The 19,932-nt window shown below is 45.0% G+C and overlaps 1 protein-coding gene and 6 non-coding genes across 7 annotated transcripts; all 7 read left to right on the forward strand.

The window, feature by feature from the left end:
- Positions 1 to 1,387: 1,387 nt before the first annotated feature.
- On the forward strand, positions 1,388 to 1,459 carry TRNAA-CGC (transfer RNA alanine (anticodon CGC)). The gene has a single exon. It is a non-coding gene; the product is annotated as a tRNA-Ala (tRNA).
- Positions 1,460 to 2,288: 829 nt separating this feature from the next.
- On the forward strand, positions 2,289 to 2,360 carry TRNAA-CGC (transfer RNA alanine (anticodon CGC)). Its single transcript has one exon. It is a non-coding gene; the product is annotated as a tRNA-Ala (tRNA).
- Positions 2,361 to 6,539: 4,179 nt separating this feature from the next.
- LOC142777367 (uncharacterized) lies at positions 6,540 to 8,374 on the forward strand. The gene has a single exon (XM_075881700.1). It carries the CDS (start codon positions 6,540 to 6,542, stop codon positions 7,803 to 7,805), a length of 1,266 nt encoding a protein of 421 aa, XP_075737815.1. The 3' UTR covers positions 7,806 to 8,374.
- Positions 8,375 to 11,534: 3,160 nt separating this feature from the next.
- On the forward strand, positions 11,535 to 11,606 carry TRNAA-CGC (transfer RNA alanine (anticodon CGC)). Its single transcript has one exon. It is a non-coding gene; the product is annotated as a tRNA-Ala (tRNA).
- A 1,736-nt stretch (positions 11,607 to 13,342) lies between these two features.
- On the forward strand, positions 13,343 to 13,414 carry TRNAA-CGC (transfer RNA alanine (anticodon CGC)). Its single transcript has one exon. It is a non-coding gene; the product is annotated as a tRNA-Ala (tRNA).
- An 828-nt stretch (positions 13,415 to 14,242) lies between these two features.
- On the forward strand, positions 14,243 to 14,314 carry TRNAA-CGC (transfer RNA alanine (anticodon CGC)). The gene has a single exon. It is a non-coding gene; the product is annotated as a tRNA-Ala (tRNA).
- A 4,147-nt stretch (positions 14,315 to 18,461) lies between these two features.
- TRNAL-CAA (transfer RNA leucine (anticodon CAA)) lies at positions 18,462 to 18,533 on the forward strand. Its single transcript has one exon. It is a non-coding gene; the product is annotated as a tRNA-Leu (tRNA).
- The last annotated feature ends 1,399 nt before the right edge of the window (positions 18,534 to 19,932 follow it).

Raw genomic sequence — 19,932 nt, forward strand, 5'->3', positions numbered from 1 at the left:
CTTTTTATGTGTTGTAATACTACGGCACCGTGAAATGCGATGAGTGATTCTACTAAAACATTGCTGCCCTTTTCTTTTATGATAGAATAATGTTTCTTTCTTTGTTGACGAAAAAGTTGTATCACGTTGAAATGACGAGATGATTTTGTTTATTTCGAGTAATAATTTATTTTGTCGTTAAAATAATCTGTTGAGCACCATCAAACGCATAAATAAGTGCTCCTGACATAACAGGGGTGCAGCCCAGGGGTAGAGCGCTTGCTTCGCATGTGAGAAGTCTCTGGTTCGAACCGTGGGCCCTCCAGAGCTCTCTGAACTTTTGCGGCCCCTACGCAGTGGTCTAGTGGCTAAGGTACTCGGCTGCTGACCCGCAGTTCGCGGGTTCGTTTCCCGGCTGCGGCGGCTGCATTTCCGATGGAGGCGGAAATGTTGTAGGCCCGTGTGCTCAGATTTGGGTGCACTTTAAAGAGCCCCAGGTGGTTGAAATTTCCGGAGCCCTCCACTATGGCGTCTCTCATATTCATATGGTGGTTTTGGGACGTGAAACCCCACAAATCAATCAATGTGAACTTTTGCGCTATCTTTTTTGTGTTGTACTACTACAGCACCATGATATGCAACGAGATAATCTACTAAAACATCGGTGCCGTTTCCTTTATGATGGAAATATGTTTCTTTCTTTGTCGACAAAAAAATTGTATCACGTTGCAATGACGAGATGATTTTGTTTATTTCGAGTAATAATTTATTTTGTTGGTAAAATAATCTGTTGAGCACCACGCAACGCATAATTAGGTGCTCCTGACATAACAGGGGTGCAGCTCAGAGGTAGAGTTCTTGCTTCGCATGTGAGAAGTCCCTGGTTTGAACCGTGGCGCCTCCAGAGCTCTCTGAAATTTTGCGGCCCATCCGCGGTGATCTAGGGGCTAAGGTACTCGGCTGCTGACCCGCAGGTCGCGGGTTCTTTTCCCGGCGGCGGCGGCTGCATTTCCGATGGAGGCGGAAATGTTGTATGCCCGTGTGCTCAGATTTGGGTGCACGTTAAAGAACCCCAGGTGGTCGAAATTTCCGGAGCCCTCCACTTCGGCGTCTCTCATAATCATATGGTGGTTTTGGAACGTGAAACCCCACAAATCAATCAATTTGAACTTTGGCGCTATCTTTTTCGTGTTGTACTACTACAGCACCTTGAAATGCGACGAGATAATCTACTAAAACATCGGTGCCCTTTCCTTTATGATAGAAATGTGTTTTTATCTTTGTTGACAAAAAATTTATCGCGTTGCAATGACGAGATGATTTTGTTTATTTCGAGTAATAATATTTTTTTTGTTAAAATTATTTCTTGAGCACCATCAATAGCATACATAAGGGCTCCTGACATAACGGGGGTGTAGCTCAGAGGTAGAGCGCTTGCTTCGCATGTGAGAAGTCCCGGGTTCGAACCCCGGCACCTCCAAAGTGCTCTCGACTTTAGCGCTTTTTTATGTGTTGTAATACTACGGCACCTTGAAATGCGACGAGGGATTCTACTAAAACATTGCTGCCCTTTTCTTTTATGATAGAAATATGTTTCTTTCTTTGTTGACAAAAAAATTGTATCACGTTGCAATGACGAGATGATTTTGTTTATTTCAAATAATCATTTATTTTGTTGTTAAAATAATCTGTTGAGCACCATCAAACGCATAAATAAGTGCTCCTGACATAACAGGGGTGCCGCTCAGAGGTAGAGCGCTTGCTTCGCATGTGAGATGTCCCTGGTTCGAACCGTGGAGCCTCGAGAGCTCTCTGAACATTTGCGGCCCCTCCGCGGTGGTCTAGTGGCTAAGGTACTCGGCTGCTGACCCGCAGGTCGCGGGTTCGTTTCCCGGCTGCGGCGGCTGCATTTCCGATGGAGGCGGAAATGTTGTATGCCCGTGTGCTCAGATTTGGGTGCACGTTAAAGAACCCCAGGTGGTCGAAATTTCCGGAGCCCTCCACTTCGGCGTCTCTCATAATCATATGGTGGTTTTGGAACGTGAAACCCCACAAATCAATCAATTTGAACTTTGGCGCTATCTTTTTCGTGTTGTACTACTACAGCACCTTGAAATGCGACGAGATAATCTACTAAAACATCGGTGCCCTTTCCTTTATGATAGAAATGTGTTTTTATCTTTGTTGACAAAAAATTTATCGCGTTGCAATGACGAGTAGATTTTCTTTATTTCGAGTAATAATTATTTTTTTGTTAAAATAATTTCTTGAGCACCATAATTAGAATACATTAGTGCTCCTGGCCTAATGGGGGTGTAGCTCAGAGGTAGAGCGCTTGCTTCGCATGTGAGAAGTCCCGGGTTCGAACCCCAGCACCTCCAAAGTGCTCTCGACTTTAGCGCTATCCTTTTTATGTGTTGTATACTACGGCACCATGAAATGCGACGAGTGATTCTACTATAACATTGCTGCCCTTTTCTTTTATGATAGAAATATGTTTCTTTCTTTGTTGACAAAAAAATTGTATCACGATGAATGACGGGATGATTTTGTTTATTTCGAGTAATAATTTATTTTGTTGTTAAAATAATCTGTTGAGCACCATCAAACGCATAAATAAGTGCTCCTAACATAACAGGTGTGCAGCTCAGAGGTAGAGCGCTTGCTTCGCATGTGAGAAGTCTCTGGTTCGAACCGTGGCGCCTCCAGAGCTCTCTGAGCTTTTCGGCCCCTCCGCGGTGGTCTAGTGTAAAGCTAAGGTACTCGGCTGCTGACCTGCAGGTCGCGGGTTCTTTTCCCGGCTGCCGCGGCTGCATTTCCGATGGAGGCGGAAATGTTGTAGGCCCGTGTGCTCAGATTTGGGTGCACGTTAAAGAACCTCAGGTGGTCGAAATTTCCGTAGCCCTCCACTACGGCGTCTCTCATAATCATATGGTGGTTTTGGGATGTGAAACCCCACAAATCAATCAATTTGAACTTTTGCGCTATCTTTTTTGTGTTGTACTACTACGGCACCATAAAATGCGACGAGATAATCTACTAAAACATCTATGCCCTTTCCTTTATGATAGAAATGTGTTTCTATCTTTGTTGACAAAAAATTTATCGCGTCACAATGACGAGATGATTTTGTTTATTTCGAGTAATAATTAAATTTTTGTTAAAATAATTTTTTGAGCACCATCAATAGAATACATTAGTGCTCCTGGCATAATGAGGGTGTAGCTCAGAGGTAGAGCGCTTGCTTCGCATGTGAGAAGTCCCGGGTTCGAACCCCAGCACCTCCAAAGTGCTCTCGACTTAAGCGCTATCTTTTTAATGTGTTCTAATACTACGGCACCATCAAATGCGACGAATGATTCTACTAAAAGATTGCTGTCCTTTTCTTTTATGATAGAAATATGTTTCTTTCTTTATTGACAAAAAATTGTATCACGTTGCAATGACGGGATGATTTTGTTTATTTTGAGTAATAGTTTTTTTTGTTGTTAAAATAATCTGTTGAGCACCATCAAACGCATAAATAAGTGCTCCTGACATAACAGAGGTGCAGCTCAGAGGTAGAGCGCTTCCTTGGCAAGTGAGAAGTCCCTGGTTCGAACCATGGCGCCTCCAGAGCTCTCTGAACTTTTGCGGCCCCTACGCGGTGGTCTAGTGGCTAAGGTACTCGGCTGCTGACCTGCAGTTCGCGGGTTCGTTTCCCGGCTGCGGCGGCTGCATTTCCGATGGAGGCGGAAATGTTGTAGGCCCGTGTGCTCAGATTTGGGTGCACTTTAAAGAACCCCAGGTGGTCGAAATTTCCGGCGCCCTCCACTATGGCGTCTCTCATATTCATATGGTGGTTTTGGGACGTGAATTCCCACAAATCAATCAATGTGAACTTTTGCGCTATCTTTTTTGTGTTGTACTACTACGGCACCATGAAATGCGACGAGATAATCTACTAAAACATTGGTGCCGTTTCCTTTATGATAGAATTGTGTTTCTATCTTCGTTGACAAAAAATTTATCGCGTTGCAATGACGAGATGATTTTGTTTATTTCGAGTAATTATTTATTTTTTGTTAAAATAATTTTTTGAGCACCATCAATAGCATACATAAGTGCTCTTGAAATAACGGGGGTGTAGATCAGAGGTAGAGCGCTTGCTTCGCATGTGAGAAGTCCCGGGTTCGAACCCTGGCACCTCCAAAGTGCTCTCGACTTTAGCGCTATCCTTTTTATGGAATACTACGGCACCATGAAATGCGACGAGTGATTCTACTAAAACATTGCTGCCCTTTTCTTTTATGATAGAAATATGTTTCTTTCTTTGTTGACAAAAAAATTTTATCACGTTGCAATGACGAGATGATTTTGTTTATTTCGAGTAATAATTTATTTTATTGTTAAAATAATGTGTTGAGCACCATCAAACACATAAATAAGTGCTCCTGACATAACAGGGGTGCAGCTCATAGGTAGAGCGCTTGCTTCGCATGTGAGAAGTCCCTGGTTCGAACTGTGGCACCTCAAGAGCTCTCTGAACTTTTGCGGCCCCTCCGCGGTGGTCTAGTGGCTAAGGTACTCGGCTGCTGACCCGCAGGTCGCGGGTTCGTTTCCCGGCTGCGGCGGCTGCATTTCCGATGGAGGCGGAAATGTTGTAGGCCCATGTGCTCAGATTTGGGTGCACGTTAAAGAACCCCAGGTGGTCGAAATTTCCGGAGCCCTCAACTACGGCGTCTCTCATAATCATATGGTGGTTTTGGGACGTGAAACCCCACAAATCAATCAATTTGAACTTTTGCGCTATCTTTTTCTTGTTGTACTACTACGGCACCATGAAATGTGACGAGATAATCTACGAAAACATCGGTGCCCTTTCCTTTATGATAGAAATGTGTTTCTATGTTTGTTGACAAAACATTTATTGCGTTGAAATTACGAGATGATTTTGTTTATTTCGAGTAATAATTATTTTTTTGTTAAAATAATTTTTTGAGCATCATCAATAGCATACATTAGTGCTCATGACATAACTGGGGTGTAGCTCAGAAGTAGAGCGCTTGGTTCGCATGTGAGAAGTCCCGGGTTCGAACCCTGGCACCTCCAAAGTGCTCTCGACTTTTGCGCTATCTTTTTATGTGTTGTAATACTACGGCACCGTGAAATGCGATGAGTGATTCTACTAAAACATTGCTGCCCTTTTCTTTTATGATAGAATAATGTTTCTTTCTTTGTTGACGAAAAAGTTGTATCACGTTGAAATGACGAGATGATTTTGTTTATTTCGAGTAATAATTTATTTTGTCGTTAAAATAATCTGTTGAGCACCATCAAACGCATAAATAAGTGCTCCTGACATAACAGGGGTGCAGCCCAGGTGTAGAGCGCTTGCTTCGCATGTGAGAAGTCTCTGGTTCGAACCGTGGGCCCTCCAGAGCTCTCTGAACTTTTGCGGCCCCTACGCAGTGGTCTAGTGGCTAAGGTACTCGGCTGCTGATCCGCAGTTCGCGGGTTCGTGTACCGGCTGCGGCGGCTGCATTTCCGATGGAGGCGGAAATGTCGTAGGCCCGTGTGCTCAGATTTGGGTGCACTTTAAAGAACCCCAGGTGGTTGAAATTTCCGGAGCCCTCCACTATGGCGTCTCTCATATTCATATGGTGGTTTTGGGACGTGAAACCCCACAAATCAATCAATGTGAACTTTTGCGCTATCTTTTTTGTGTTGTACTACTACAGCACCATGATATGCAACGAGATAATCTACTAAAACATCGGTGCCGTTTCCTTTATGATGGAAATATGTTTCTTTCTTTGTCGACAAAAAAATTGTATCACGTTGCAATGACGAGATGATTTTGTTTATTTCGAGTAATAATTTATTTTGTTGTTAAAATAATCTGTTGAGCACCACCAAACGCATAATTAGGTGCTCCTGACATAACAGGGGTGCAGCTCAGAGGTAGAGTTCTTGCTTCGCATGTGAGAAGTCCCTGGTTTGAACCGTGGCGCCTCCAGAGCTCTCTGATATTTTGCGGCCCATCCGCGGTGATCTAGGGGCTAAGGTACTCGGCTGCTGACCCGCAGGTCGCGGGTTCTTTTCCCGGCGGCGGCGGCTGCATTTCCGATGGAGGCGGAAATGTTGTATGCCCGTGTGCTCAGATTTGGGTGCACGTTAAAGAACCCCAGGTGGTCGAAATTTCCGGAGCCCTCCACTTCGGCGTCTCTCATAATCATATGGTGGTTTTGGAACGTGAAACCCCACAAATCAATCAATTTGAACTTTGGCGCTATCTTTTTCGTGTTGTACTACTACAGCACCTTGAAATGCGACGAGATAATCTACTAAAACATCGGTGCCCTTTCCTTTATGATAGAAATGTGTTTTTATCTTTGTTGACAAAAAATTTATCGCGTTGCAATGACGAGATGATTTTGTTTATTTCGAGTAATAATATTTTTTTTGTTAAAATTATTTCTTGAGCACCATCAATAGCATACATAAGGGCTCCTGACATAACGGGGGTGTAGCTCAGAGGGATTCCACTTCCGGCCACCGTAGTGTACGGACGTGGCGGTATGAGCTCCGGCGATATCGGAGCGGCATCAACGGCCCAGCTCGGTCGTGGTACCAGGAACATGGACGAATCGTCACAGGATTATCAGATTATTTTGCCCCGACTGCCATCAAATGATTCAACGCTGCATACTGTCTTTTTGCACGCTGATATCAAGGCGCGGCCGTATCGCGTTGAGGATTTCAGGGACGCTCTTATTCGTTTGGCTTTGCTTCCCGAGGTTGCTGCCTTGGGGGCGTACCAAATGAATCATGTTTGGGCCATCACTTTCAAGGACGAGGAGGGCAAGAAGAGAATACTCGCTGCTGGGGACATTGTGGTGAAGAACCAGCGCTGTATCACTATCGACCCTAACCACCAGGATACGAAGCTGAAGATACACTGGCTATTGTTTAACGTTCCTGACGACGAGGTGAGGGCAGCGTTGGCTCCTTATGGCAAGGTGAACGAAATAGTGCGAGAGCGCTGGCGCGTGTATGGATGCACCGACAAAGGCTCTTCGACGCGAGTGGTGAGCATCAGGCTCAAAGCTGGCCTCACGGTGGATGACCTCCCACATCAGTTGCGGATTGCCGGAGACCTCACGCTAGTTGTCGTCGCGGGAAGAGCACCGCTATGCCTGCGTTGCCGCGGAACAGGTCATATTAGGAGGGATTGCCGAGCCCCACGTTGTACAGTGTGTCGGCGTTTTGGGCATAATGAGAGCGGCTGTATGAGAACATATGCAAGTGTAGCAGGGCCCGCGGGGGGCGAAGAACTTTCCGAGCATCACATGGACGAGGCTGAAGCAGAAGAGCTGATAGGGGCGCGTCGGGAGGAACCGAAACCCAAGTTGACGCCCCTTACGCCACGCCCCACAGGTGCTGAGACGACGCTTAACAAAGACAAGGGTTCTACAAAAGACGTGCAATCCACGAGGAACACACAAGATATAACGGCGCTTGCAGCACAGGAAGAAATGTCGGAAAACATGGACACGTCAAATACATGTAAAAGGCCCAGGGAAGACGCGGAAGGCGAGAAGGCTGCTACAACGAAAGAAGTGGAGGAACCACCGGCCAAGGCGATGAACGTGCGCCGTAGACCGGCACCTAACATCCTCAGCGAACGTCGAATAGCCGAGAACCCCCCACCAACCCAGGTGCAACAGACACAACCGCCGCAGCAGCAACCAGTGCCGAATCAGCAGACATTGCATCAGCGACTGACAGATCATCAACAGAAGGGGCCTTCAGCGGGGCCCCCTTCAGAACAAAAGCCCCCGTAAGGTGGGGGTCTGGATTAAGTGACACAAGTATTGACCCGGCGGAAGCACCAACAAATGGAGCGCAGTGGTGAAGTGTGCATAATGTGCTGCGTGAAACGTGCGCGGCGCTCTACTTTTGTGATCAAAAGAAAGGGGACCTATCAGACCATATCGAACCTTGGACCTGATGGTGATAAAGGAGTATCAGAGGTGAGAACCATGTGGCCGGGACGGCCATTCACGTCCTAATGGCTATGAGCGTCGAAGCAGAATTGAGAGTTGCGACTCTCAATGTCAGGGGACTTGCCGCTCGACGAAGGCAGTATCAATTAAGTCGTTTGATGCTTGAACGTGATCTCGATGTTATTGCCATTCAGGAAACAAAAGTTGAAGGGCAAGATCAGACTGACCGAATGGTGTCCCCTTTTAGAGCCCGGTATGATGTGTGTGTGTCTCATGCCGTTGGAATGTCGGCGGGTTGTGCACTGTTCCTTAAAAATTCTATTGGTATAGTTGAGGAGACTGTAACTGTGTCTAGTACTGGGAGATTCATAGTTTGCGATTTTACATATAATAATAAAAAATGGCGAGTTGTCTGTGTTTACGCACCGAACAAAGAAGTTGAACGTAAATTATTGTTTGAGAATTTACAGACTTTTCTTAGCTGTGGCAGGATTGTCATTATGCTCGGCGACTTTAATTGTGTTTGCAACCCTCAGGACAGAGCAAAAAAAGCAGCCATAAAAGACCAAAGTGCAACGCTACTCTGCACTATTGTACAAGATTGTCATCTCGAAGATGTTGGTGATGTGCTCTCTGCAGAAGAGCACTTCACACACTTTCAGAACGAAAGTCATGCGAGGCTAGACAGAGCCTATGTGTCAGTAGAGTTAATGCGAGTATGTTCGAATTATGAAGTAAAAAGTGTGTCTTTCAGTGACCACAGTTTAGTAATGTTCACTATAGGGTATAAACAGAAGAAGACACGCTTTAACTGGGACGTGTGGAAATTAAACGACTTATTATTAAAAGATGAATTGTTCGTTGAAGCTGTGCAGGATTCCATTAACAAAATGTTAGCTGAGCCTCAAGCGAACGTGATTGAAGCCTGGGAGCGTTTTAAGGAGGTAACAAAGATGAAAGCCATAGAAAGATCCGGTGTGTTACATAGAGCCAAAAAGGAAAAAGAAAAAGATTTGCAATGTCAGTTAGACTTTACATTGAGTCTAGAAAGTAAAATGCCAGGAAAGTACACAAAAGAAATAAGGCAGTTAAAGAACCAATTGGAGGCAATTGACATTGAAAAATATAGAGGTGCGGTGATAAGGGCACGTGCAGAAAAATTATCTCTCGGCGAAACACCAACAAAGCGTGCACTTGGGGATGAAAAAAGATACGCCAAGCGAAATGAAATCAAAGCGATTGCAACTGATAGCGGTATTGTACGTGAAGCGACAGCAATTGAGCAAGTATTTGTTGAATATTTCCGAGGCTTACTTGGCCGAAAAGTGAAGGCAGAGGAAGGGTTTGAGGCTCAGTTTCTGCATTTGATACCAAAGCTCTCTGATAACGAGAGAGAGCAGCTGGAGATATCGATTGAAGTGTCCGAAATAGAAAAGGCTATTGACGACCTAGCGGCTGGCAAAGCACCGGGACCTGATGGATTTGGTGCCGCATTGTACAAGACTTTTAAAGGTGTTATTTCTGTTGCCTTACATCGTGTCTTCACGGAGGCTATAAGATTAAAGGTTCTGCCCGGCTCATTTAAAAAGACGCACGTAATACTCATACCGAAAACTGACGACCCCAAAAAATTATTGTCCGTCAAGTCGTACCGACCAATCAGTTTAGCCAACACAGACTATAAAGTGTTTATGAAGGTTCTTGCAGGCAGGTTGCAAAGGATGATGAAAATACTAGTTGGACCACACCAGACTTGTGGTATAAAAGGACGCACAATAAATACAAATGTTCATGTAGCGAGAAGCGTGCTGGAGAGTTGCGATGTGTTTGGTAGCAAGGTTGCAATGTTGCAATTAGATCTGGAAAAAGCCTTTGACCGTGTAAATCATGATATCCTTTTTTTGATACTAGAATATGTTAATGTAGGGTCTGTCATTTTGGAAGGGGTAAAAATGGCCTATAGAGAGTGCTTTACGAGTATTGTAATTAATGGGCGACTTACTGAAAGCTTTCAAGTGACAAACGGTGTGCGGCAAGGTGATCCCATTTCGGCTTTATTATTTGCAATATATATGGAACCTTTCTGCATGAAGATTATTAGCAATGAAACAATAAAAGGGTATCAGCTAATGAACAGTGAAGTTAAAATGCTAACATATGCCGACGATATTGCCGTGTTTTGTAGCGATAAGGAAAGTGTCAGTGAAGTGATACGTCATGTGGCCTATTTTTGCAAGATGACAGGCAGTGCAGTAAACTGGGACAAATGCCTAGGCTTGTGGCATGGTTCTTGGGAGACCACCCCACAAAACTTTGCAAATATGAACTGGTCACTTGTACCGACGAAGTATCTCGGAGTACCCCTCCAGCATTATAAAAACACGGATGATTACTGGAAAGAGATATGTGAGAGCACTCGTGAGAAGACAAGAAACTGGGGTGGTAGGGAACTTTCTATGTTTTCTAGAGCGACTGCATGCAATTGGTTCATTGTTTGCAAAGTATGGTATGTTCTGCAGTTCCTATTTATGTCAAGAGCGAATGTGCAGAAATTGCATCGAGTCTTAGCTGTGTTTGTTTGGGGGTCGGTTTGGGAGCGTACGAGTCGAACAAACTTATTTCATTCACTAAGAAATGGTGGTTTAGGATTGGCTCACCTCTTCCTCAAGCAAATTGTGTCTAGATATATTTTTTTACGCGACCAATGTAACCCGTTTGTGAGAACATTTCTACAAATTGTACTTTCTAATAAGATTCCTGATTATGTGGTATCAAGTATGTCTGTGAAATGTAACCTACGTGGATATTTAAGAGAAGTTATAATGGCATATGAAATACTGAAAGTGAGATTTTCAATGGAATATTTATCTGTTGTAAAGAGAAAACGTCTTTACAGAGATTTACGTGACGTAATGCTGCCTCAGCCTATCTACAGATCAGTATACCAGGTTGGTGCTGAACGTGACGTATTGAAGAGAGTGAAAATGATGACCGTACGCGCAAGTGCAAAGACATTTTTTTTTCAGCTGCACAGCGGAACATTGCCCGTAAAGCCATGGTTACAAGAAAAGGGTTTCTTTGTTCCGTGGTCGATGGACTGCCTTATCTGTAAGAAACCCGAGACTGTCAACCACATTTTTCTTGATTGCTGGGATGCTGTTTTTCTGTGGGACATTCTGCAGCGTACTTTGAAAAAGGACTTGCCTATCACACCACACGGTATTAGATTCTTGGCTGTAGAAAATGAGGATGGTGTGCCTTATGATATGTTTATGTTGCTTGTGCTTCACAGCGTGTGGCGAACTAGAATGGCAGTAAGACACGTAGATAAAGATGCCCGATGTGCGCATGAATACTTCACGGAAAGTATTGTATACATAAGAGACGTGTTATCTTCCAGAGAAGAAAGACCTGAATGGGTGTCGTTGTTGAATGTGTTGGCTACAATGAAGCAGTTTTAAATGAAACCAGTCACAGCCAGGCTGGTGTTTTTTTTTAAACTTGTTTAAAAGTGATCGTAAATTGTATTTCTTTTGTGCGAAGCCGGCAATAAAGAAAAAAAAAAAAAGGGGTGTAGCTCAGAGGTAGAGCGCTTGCTTCGCATGTGAGAAGTCCCGGGTTCGAACCCCGGCACCTCCAAAGTGCTCTCGACTTTAGTGCTTTTTTATGTGTTGTAATACTACGGCACCATGAAATTCGACGAGTGATTCTACTATAACATTGCTGCCCTTTTCTTTTATGATAGAAATATGTTTCTTTCTTTGTTGACAAAAAAATTGTATCACGAGGAATGACGGGATGATTTTGTTTATTTCGAGTAATAATTTATTTTGTTGTTATACTAATCTGTTGAGCACCATCAAACGCATAAATAAGTGCTCCTGACATAACAGGTGTGCAGTTCAGAGGTAGAGCGCTTGCTTCGCATGTGAGAAGTCTCTGGTTCGAACCGTGGCGCCTCCAGAGCTCTCTGAGCTTTTCGGCCCCTCCGCGGTGGTCTAGTGTAAAGCTAAGGTACTCGGCTGCTGACCTGCAGGTCGCGGGTTCTTTTCCCGGCTGCCGCGGCTGCATTTCCGATGGAGGCGGAAATGTTGTAGGCCCGTGTGCTCAGATTCGGGTGCACGGTAAAGAACCTCAGGTGGTCGAAATTTCCGTAGCCCTCCACTACGGCGTCTCTCATAATCATATGGTGGTTTTGGGATGTGAAACCCCACAAATCAATCAATTTGAACTTTTGCGCTATCTTTTTTGTGTTGTACTACTACGGCACCATAAAATGCGACGAGATAATCTACTAAAACATCGGTGCCCTTTCCTTTATGATAGAAATGTGTTTCTGTTTTTTTTTTGACAAAAAATTTATCGCGTCACAATGACGAGATGATTTTGTTTATTGCGAGTAATAATAATTTTTTGTTAAAATAATTTTTTGAGCACCATCAATAGAATACATTAGTGCTCCTGGCATAATGAGGGTGTAGCTCAGAGGTAGAGCGCTTGCTTCGCATGTGAGAAGTCCCGGGTTCGAACCCCAGCACCTCCAAAGTGCTCTCGACTTTAGCGCTATCTTTTTAATGTGTTCTAATACTACGGCACCATCAAATGCGACGAATGATTCTACTAAAAGATTGCTGTCCTTTTCTTTTATAATAGAAATATGTTTCTTTCTTTATTGACAAAAAATTGTATCACGTTGCAATGACGGGATGATTTTGTTTATTTTGAGTAATAGTTTTTTTTGTTGTTAAAATAATCTGTTGAGCACCATCAAACGCATAAATAAGTGCTCCTGACATAACAGAGGTGCAGCTCAGAGGTAGAGCGCTTCCTTCGCAAGTGAGAAGTCCCTGGTTCGAACCATGGCGCCTCCAGAGCTCTCTGAACTTTTGCGGCCCCTACGCGGTGGTCTAGTGGCTAAGGTACTCGGCTGCTGACCTGCAGTTCGCGGGTTCGTTTCCCGGCTGCGGCGGCTGCATTTCCGATGGAGGCGGAAATGTTGTAGGCCCGTGTGCTCAGATTTGGGTGCACTTTAAAGAACCCCAGGTGGTCGAAATTTCCGGAGCCCTCCACTATGGCGTGTCTCATATTCATATGGTGGTTTTGGGACGTGAATTCCCACAAATCAATCAATGTGAACTTTTGCGCTATCTTTTTTGTGTTGTACTACTACGGCACCATGAAATGCGACGAGATAATCTACTAAAACATCGGTGCCGTTTCCTTTATGATAGAATTGTGTTTCTATCTTCGTTGACAAAAAATTTATCGCGTTGCAATGACGAGATGATTTTGTTTATTTCGAGTAATAATTTATTTTTTGTTAAAATAATTTTTTGAGCACCGTCAATAGCATACATAAGTGCTCCTGAAATAACGGGGGTGTAGATCAGAGGTAGAGCGCTTGCTTCGCATGTGAGAAGTCCCGGGTTCGATCCCCGGCACCTCCAAAGTGCTCTCGACTTTAGCGCTATCCTTTTTATGGAATACTACGGCACCATGAAATGCGACGAGTGATTCTACTAAAACATTGCTGCCCTTTTCGTTTATGATAGAAATATGTTTCTTTCTTTGTTGACAAAAAAATTTTATCACGTTGCCATGACGAGATGATTTTGTTTATTTCGAGTAATAATTTATTTTGTTGTTAAAATAATCTGTTGAGCACCATCAAACGCATAAATAAGTGCTCCTGACATAACAGGGGTGCAGCCCAGGGGTAGAGCGCTTGCTTCGCATGTGAGAAGTCTCTGGTTCGAACCTTGGCGCCTCCAGAGCTCTCTGAACTTTTGCGGCCCCTACGCAGTGGTCTAGTGGCTAAGGTACTCGGCTGCTGACCCGCAGTTCGCGGGTTCGTTTCCCGGCTGCGGCGGCTGCATTTCCGATGGAGGCGGAAATGTTGTAGGCCCGTGTGCTCAGATTTGGGTGCACTTTAAAGAACCCCAGGTGGTTGAAATTTCCGGAGCCCTCCACTATGGCGCCTCCCATATTCATATGGTGGTTTTGGGACGTGAAACCCCACAAATCAATCAATTTGAACTTTTGCGCTATCTTTTTCGTGTTGTACTACTAAAGCACCATGAAATGTGACGACATAATCTACTAAAACATCGGTGCCCTTTCCTATATGATAGAAATGTGTTTCTATCTTCGTTGACAAAAAATTTATCGCGTTGCAATGACGAGATGATTTTGTTTATTTCGAGTAATAATTTATTTTTTGTTAAAATAATTTTTTGAGCAATCTCAATAGCATACATAAGTGCTCCTGAAATAACGGGGGTGTAGATCAGAGGTAGAGCGCTTGCTTCGCATGTGAGAAGTCCCGGGTTCGAACCCCGGCACCTCCAAAGTGCTCTCGACTTTAGCGCTATCCTTTTTATGGAATACTACGGCACCATGAAATGCGACGAGTGATTCTACTAAAACATTGCTGCCCTTTTCTTTAATGATAGAAATATGTTTCTTTCTTTGTCGACAAAAAAATTTTATCACGTTGCAATGACGAGATGATTTTGTTTATTTCGAGTAATAATTAATTTTATTGTTAAAATAATGTGTTGAGCACCATCAAACGCACAAATAAGTGCTCCTGACATAACAGGGGTGCAGCTCAGAGGTAGAGCGCTTGCTTCGCATGTGAGAAGTCCCTGGTTCGAACTGTGGCACCTCCAGAGCTCTCTGAACTTTTGCGGCCCCTCCGCGGTGGTCTAATGGCTAAGGTACTCGGCTGCTGACCCGCAGGTCGCGGGTTCGTTTCCCGGCTGCGGCGGCTGCATTTCCGATGGAGGCGGATATGTTGTAGGCCCGTGTGCTCAGATTTGGGCGCACGTTAAAGAACCCCAGGTGGTCGAAATTTCCGGAGCCCTCAACTACGGCGTCTCTCATAATCATATGGTGGTTTTGGGACGTGAAACCCCACAAATCAATCAATTTGAACTTTTGCGCTATCTTTTTCGTGTTGTACTACTACAGCACCATGAAATGTGACGAGATAATCTACTAAAACATTGGTGCCCTTTCCTTCATGATATAAATGTGTTTCTATATTTGTTGAGAAAACATTTATTGCGTTGAAATTACGAGATGATTTTGTTTATTTCGAGTAATAATTATTTTTTTGTTAAAATAATTTTTTGAGCACCATCAATAGCTTACATTAGTGCTCATGACATAACTGGGGCGTAGCTCAGAAGTAGAGCGCTTGGTTCGCATGTGAGACGTCCCGGGTTCGAACTCCAGCACCTCCAAAGTACTCTCGACTTTTGCGCTATCTTTTTATGTGTTGTAATACTACGGCACCGTGAAATGCGATGAGTGATTCTACTAAAACATTGCTGCCCTTTTCTTTTATGATAGAAATATGTTTCTTTCTTTGTTGACGAAAAAGTTGTATCACGTTGAAATGACGAGATGATATTGTTTATTTCGAGTAATAATTTATTTTGTTGTTAAAATAATCTGTTGAGCACCATCAAACGCATAAATAAGTGCTCCTGACATAACAGAGGTGCAGCCCAGGGGTAGAGCGCTTGCTTCGCATGTGAGAAGTCTCTGGTTCGAACCGTGGCGCCTCCAGAGCTCTCTGAACTTTTGCGGCCCCTACGCAGTGGTCTAGTGGCTAAGGTACTCGGCTGCTGACCCGCAGTTCGCGGGCTCGTTTCCCGGCTGCGGCGGCTGCATTTCCGATGGAGGCGGAAATGTTGTAGGCCCGTGTGCTCAGATTTGGGTGCACTTTAAAGAACCCCAGGTGGTTGAAATTTCCGGAGCCCTCCACTATGGCGTCTCTCATATTCATATGGTGGTTTTGGGACGTGAAACCCCACAAATCAATCAATGTGAACTTTTGCGCTATCTTTTTTGTGTTGTACTACTACAGCAACATGATATGCAACGAGATAATCTACTAAAACATCGGTGCCGTTTCCTTCATGATGGAAATATGTTTCTTTCTTTGTCGACAAAAAAATTGTATCACGTTGCAATGACGAGATGATTTTGTTTATTTCGAGTAATAATTTATTTTGTTGTTAAAGTAATCTGTTGAGCACCAACAAACGCATAATTAAGTGCTCCTGACATAACAGGGGTGCAGCTCAGAGGTAGAGTTCTTGCTTCGCATGTGAGAAGTCCCTGGTTTGAACCGTGGCGAATCCAGAGCTCTCTGAAATTTTGCGGCCCAACCGCGGTGATCTAGGGGCTAAGGTACTCGGCTGCTGACCCGCAGGTCGCGGGTTCTTTTCCCGGCGGCTGCGGCTGCATTTCCGATGGAGGCGGAAATGTTGTATGCCCGTGTGCTCAGATTTGGGTGCACGTTAAAGAACCCAAGGTGGTCGAAATTTCCGGAGCCCTCCACTTCGGCGTCTCTCATAATCATATGGTGGTTTTGGGACGTGAAACCCCACAAATCAATCAATTTGAACTTTCGCGCTATTTTTTCGTGTTGTACTACTACAGCACCTTGAAATGCGACAAGATAATCTACTAAAACATCGGTGCCCTTTCCTTTATGATAGAAATGTGTTTTTATCTTTGTTGACAAAAAAGTTATCGCATTGCAATGACGAGATGATTTTCTTTATTTCGAGTAATAATTAATTTTTTGTTAAAATAATTTCTTGAGCACCATCAATAGAATACATTAGTGCTCCTGGCATAATGCGGGTGTAGCTCAGAGGTAGAGCGCTTGCTTCACATGTGAGAAGTCCCGGGTTCGAACCTCAGCACCTCCAAAGTGCTCTCGACTTTAGCGCTGTCTTTTTTTGTGTTGTACTACTACGGCACCATGAAATGCGACGAGATAATCTACTAAAACATTGGTGCCGTTTCCTTTATGATAGAAATATGTTTCTTTGTCGACAAAAAAATTGTATCACGTTGCAATGACGAGATGATTTTGTTTATTTCGAGTAATAATTTATTTTGTTGGTAAAATAATCTGTTGAGCACCACCAAACGCATAAATAAGTGCTCCTGACATAACAGGGGTGCAGCTCAGAGGTAGAGTGCTTGCTTCGCATGTGGGAAGTCCCTGGTTCGAACCGTGGCGCCTCCAGAGCTCTCGGAAATTTTGCGGCCCCTCCGTGGTGGTCTAGTGGCTAAGGTACTCGGCTGCTGACCCGCAGGTCGCGGGTTCTTTTCCCGGCTGCGGCGGCTGCATTTCCGATGGAGGCGGAAATTTTGTAGGCCCGTGTGCTCAGATTTGGGTGCACGTTAAAGAACCCTAGGTGGTCGAAATTTCCGGAGCCCTCCGCTTCGGCGTCTCTCATAATCATATGGTGGTTTTGGGACGTGAAACCCCACAAATCAATCAATTTGAACTTTTGCGCTATCTTTTTCGTGTTGTACTACTACAGCACCTTGAAATGCGACGAGATAATCTACTTAAACATCGGTGCCCTTTTCTTTATGATAGAAATGTGTTTCTATCTTTGTCGACAAAAAATTTATCGCGTTGCAATGACGAGATGACTTTGTTAATTTCGAGTAATAATTATTTTTTTGTTAAAATAATTTCTTGAGCACCATCAATAGCATACATAAGTGCTCCTGACATAACGGGGGTGTAGCTCAGAGGTCAATAAAGAAAGAAAAGGGTGTAGCTCAGAGGTAGAGCGCTTGCTTCGCATGTGAGAAGTCCCGGGTTCGAACCCCAGCACCTCCAAAGGGCTCTTAATTTTAGCGCTATCTTTTTTATGTCTTGTAATACTACGGCACCATGAAATGCGACGAGTGATTTCACTAAAACATTGCTGCCCTTTTCTTTTGGGATAGAAATATTTTTCTTTCTTTGTTGACAAAAAAAATGTATCACGTTGCAATGACGAGATGATTTTGTTTATTTCGAGTAATAATTTATTTTGTTGGTAAAATAATCTGTTGAGCACCACCAAACGCATAAATAAGTGCTCCTGACATAACAGGGGTGCAGCTCAGAAGTAGAGCGCTTGCTTCGCATGTAAGAAGTCCCCGGTTCAAACCGTGGCACCTCCAGAGCTCTCTGAACTTTTGCGGCCCCTCCGCGGTGGTCTAGGGGCTAAGGTACTCGGATGCTGACCCGCAGGTCGCGGGTTTGTTTCCCGGCTACGGTGGTTCAATTTCCGATGGAGGCGGAAATGTTGTAGGCCCGTGTGCTCAGATTTGGGTGCACGTTAAAGAACCCCAGGTGGTCGAAATTTCCGGAGCCCTCCACTACCGCGTCTCTCATAATCATGAGGTGGTTTTGGGCTGTGCAACCCCACAAATCAATCAATTTGAACTTTTGCGCTAACTTTTTTGTGTTGTGCTGCTACGGCACCATGAAATGCGACAAGATAATCTACTAAAACATCGGTGCCCTTTCCTTTATGATAGAAATGTGTTTCTATCTTTGTTGACAAAAAATTTATCGCGTTGCAATGACGAGATGATTTTGTTTATTTCGAGTAATAATTATATTTTTGTGAAAATAATTTCTTGAGCACCATCAATAGCATACATAAGTGCTCCTGACATAACGGGGGTGTAGCTCAGAGGCAGAGCGCTTGCTTCAAATGTGAGAAGTCCCGGGTTCGAACCCTGGCACCTCCAAAGTGCTCTCGACCTTAGCGCTATCTTTTTTATGTGTTGTAATACTACGGCAGCTTGAAATTCGGCAAGTGATTCTACTAAAACATTGCTGCCCTTTTCTTTTATGATAGAAATATGTTTCTTTCTTTGTTAACAAAAAAATTGTATCACGTCGCAATGACGAGATGATTTTGTTTATTTCGAGTAATAATTTATTTTGTTGTTAAAATAATCTGTTGAGCACCATCAAACGCATAAATAAGTGCTCTTGACATAACAGGGGTGCAGCTCAGACATTCTGCTTCCGGCAGTCGTGCTGAACGGATCGCAGGATCATGAGCTCCAGCGGAGCGGCGACAGCGGCCAATCTTAGCCGCGGAAACAGGAACGGAGATAGCGAATACCAGTTTATTTTGCCGCAAATGCCAAAAGGACGACTTGTTATCAACACCGTGTTTTTACACGGTGATGTACGAGCGAGGCCATACAAGGTCGAAGATTTCAGGGACGCATTGACGCCAACGGGCCTGCTGCCGGATGTGGTAAGCCTCGGTGCATACCAGGTTAACCACTTGTGGGCGGTGACATTCAATGATGCCGCTCCCACAAAACGCCTGCTCGCCTTGAAGGAGCTGCAGGTGAAGGGGCGGCGCTGCGTCGTCGTCGACCCACAGGACCAGCAGGTGCGGCTACGAATTCACTGGCTGCTTCACGGTGTGAGCGACGAAGAAGTACGGACGGCGCTGTCGGCTTTCGGCAAGGTCGTGGAGGTGAGCCGTGAGCGGTGGCGTGTCCCGGGCATGGCCGACAAGTGTTCGACCACGAGAACAGCTCTCCTGAAGCTGAAAAGCGGCGTCAGGGTCGAAGACCTTCCGCACCAGATCAGGATCGATGGAGAGCTGGCCTTGCTGGTTGTGCCTGGTCGGCCGATGCAATGCTTGCGCTGCCAAGGCAAAGGGCACGTCCGCCGAGAGTGCAAGGTTCCCCGTTGCTCGCGGTGCAAACGCTTCGGACACGTCGAGGCGGATTGCGTTCGAACGTACGCCAGTGCAATGGGGCCAGCGAAGAACGAGGCGATGGCTGATCACGTCATGGACGCGGCCGAGGCAGAGGACGCCGCCAAAGGGGTCGGAAGCCCAGTGGTCCCTGTGACTACTGGAGGGGCGGCGCAGGCAGACACACCCAAGTTTCCGGAGACTCGCCAGCTTTCGACTACACCGGCCAGCGCCCCGTCAGCGGCCGAGCCTGAGCGGGTCGAGACGGACGTGGTTCCAGTGGGGACAGCTGATACAACGGAGGGTCAGGGAGAGACGGCGGCGGACAGCGACGACGAGATGTGCGTGACCAGCGCCACGCTAAAGCGTCCACTCGACGACTCGGTAGAGCAGGACGGGGCGTCGTCCACCAGCAGCCAGGAGCC

This window comes from Rhipicephalus microplus, chromosome X, assembly GCF_043290135.1.
Source record: "Rhipicephalus microplus isolate Deutch F79 chromosome X, USDA_Rmic, whole genome shotgun sequence".
NCBI lineage: Eukaryota > Metazoa > Arthropoda > Arachnida > Ixodida > Ixodidae > Rhipicephalus > Rhipicephalus microplus.

What these genes read in the sequence shown, in the direction of transcription:
- LOC142777367 (XM_075881700.1), top strand. Translation starts at nt 6,540, where the DNA reads ATGAGCTCCGGCGATATCGGAGCGGCATCAACGGCCCAGCTCGGTCGT.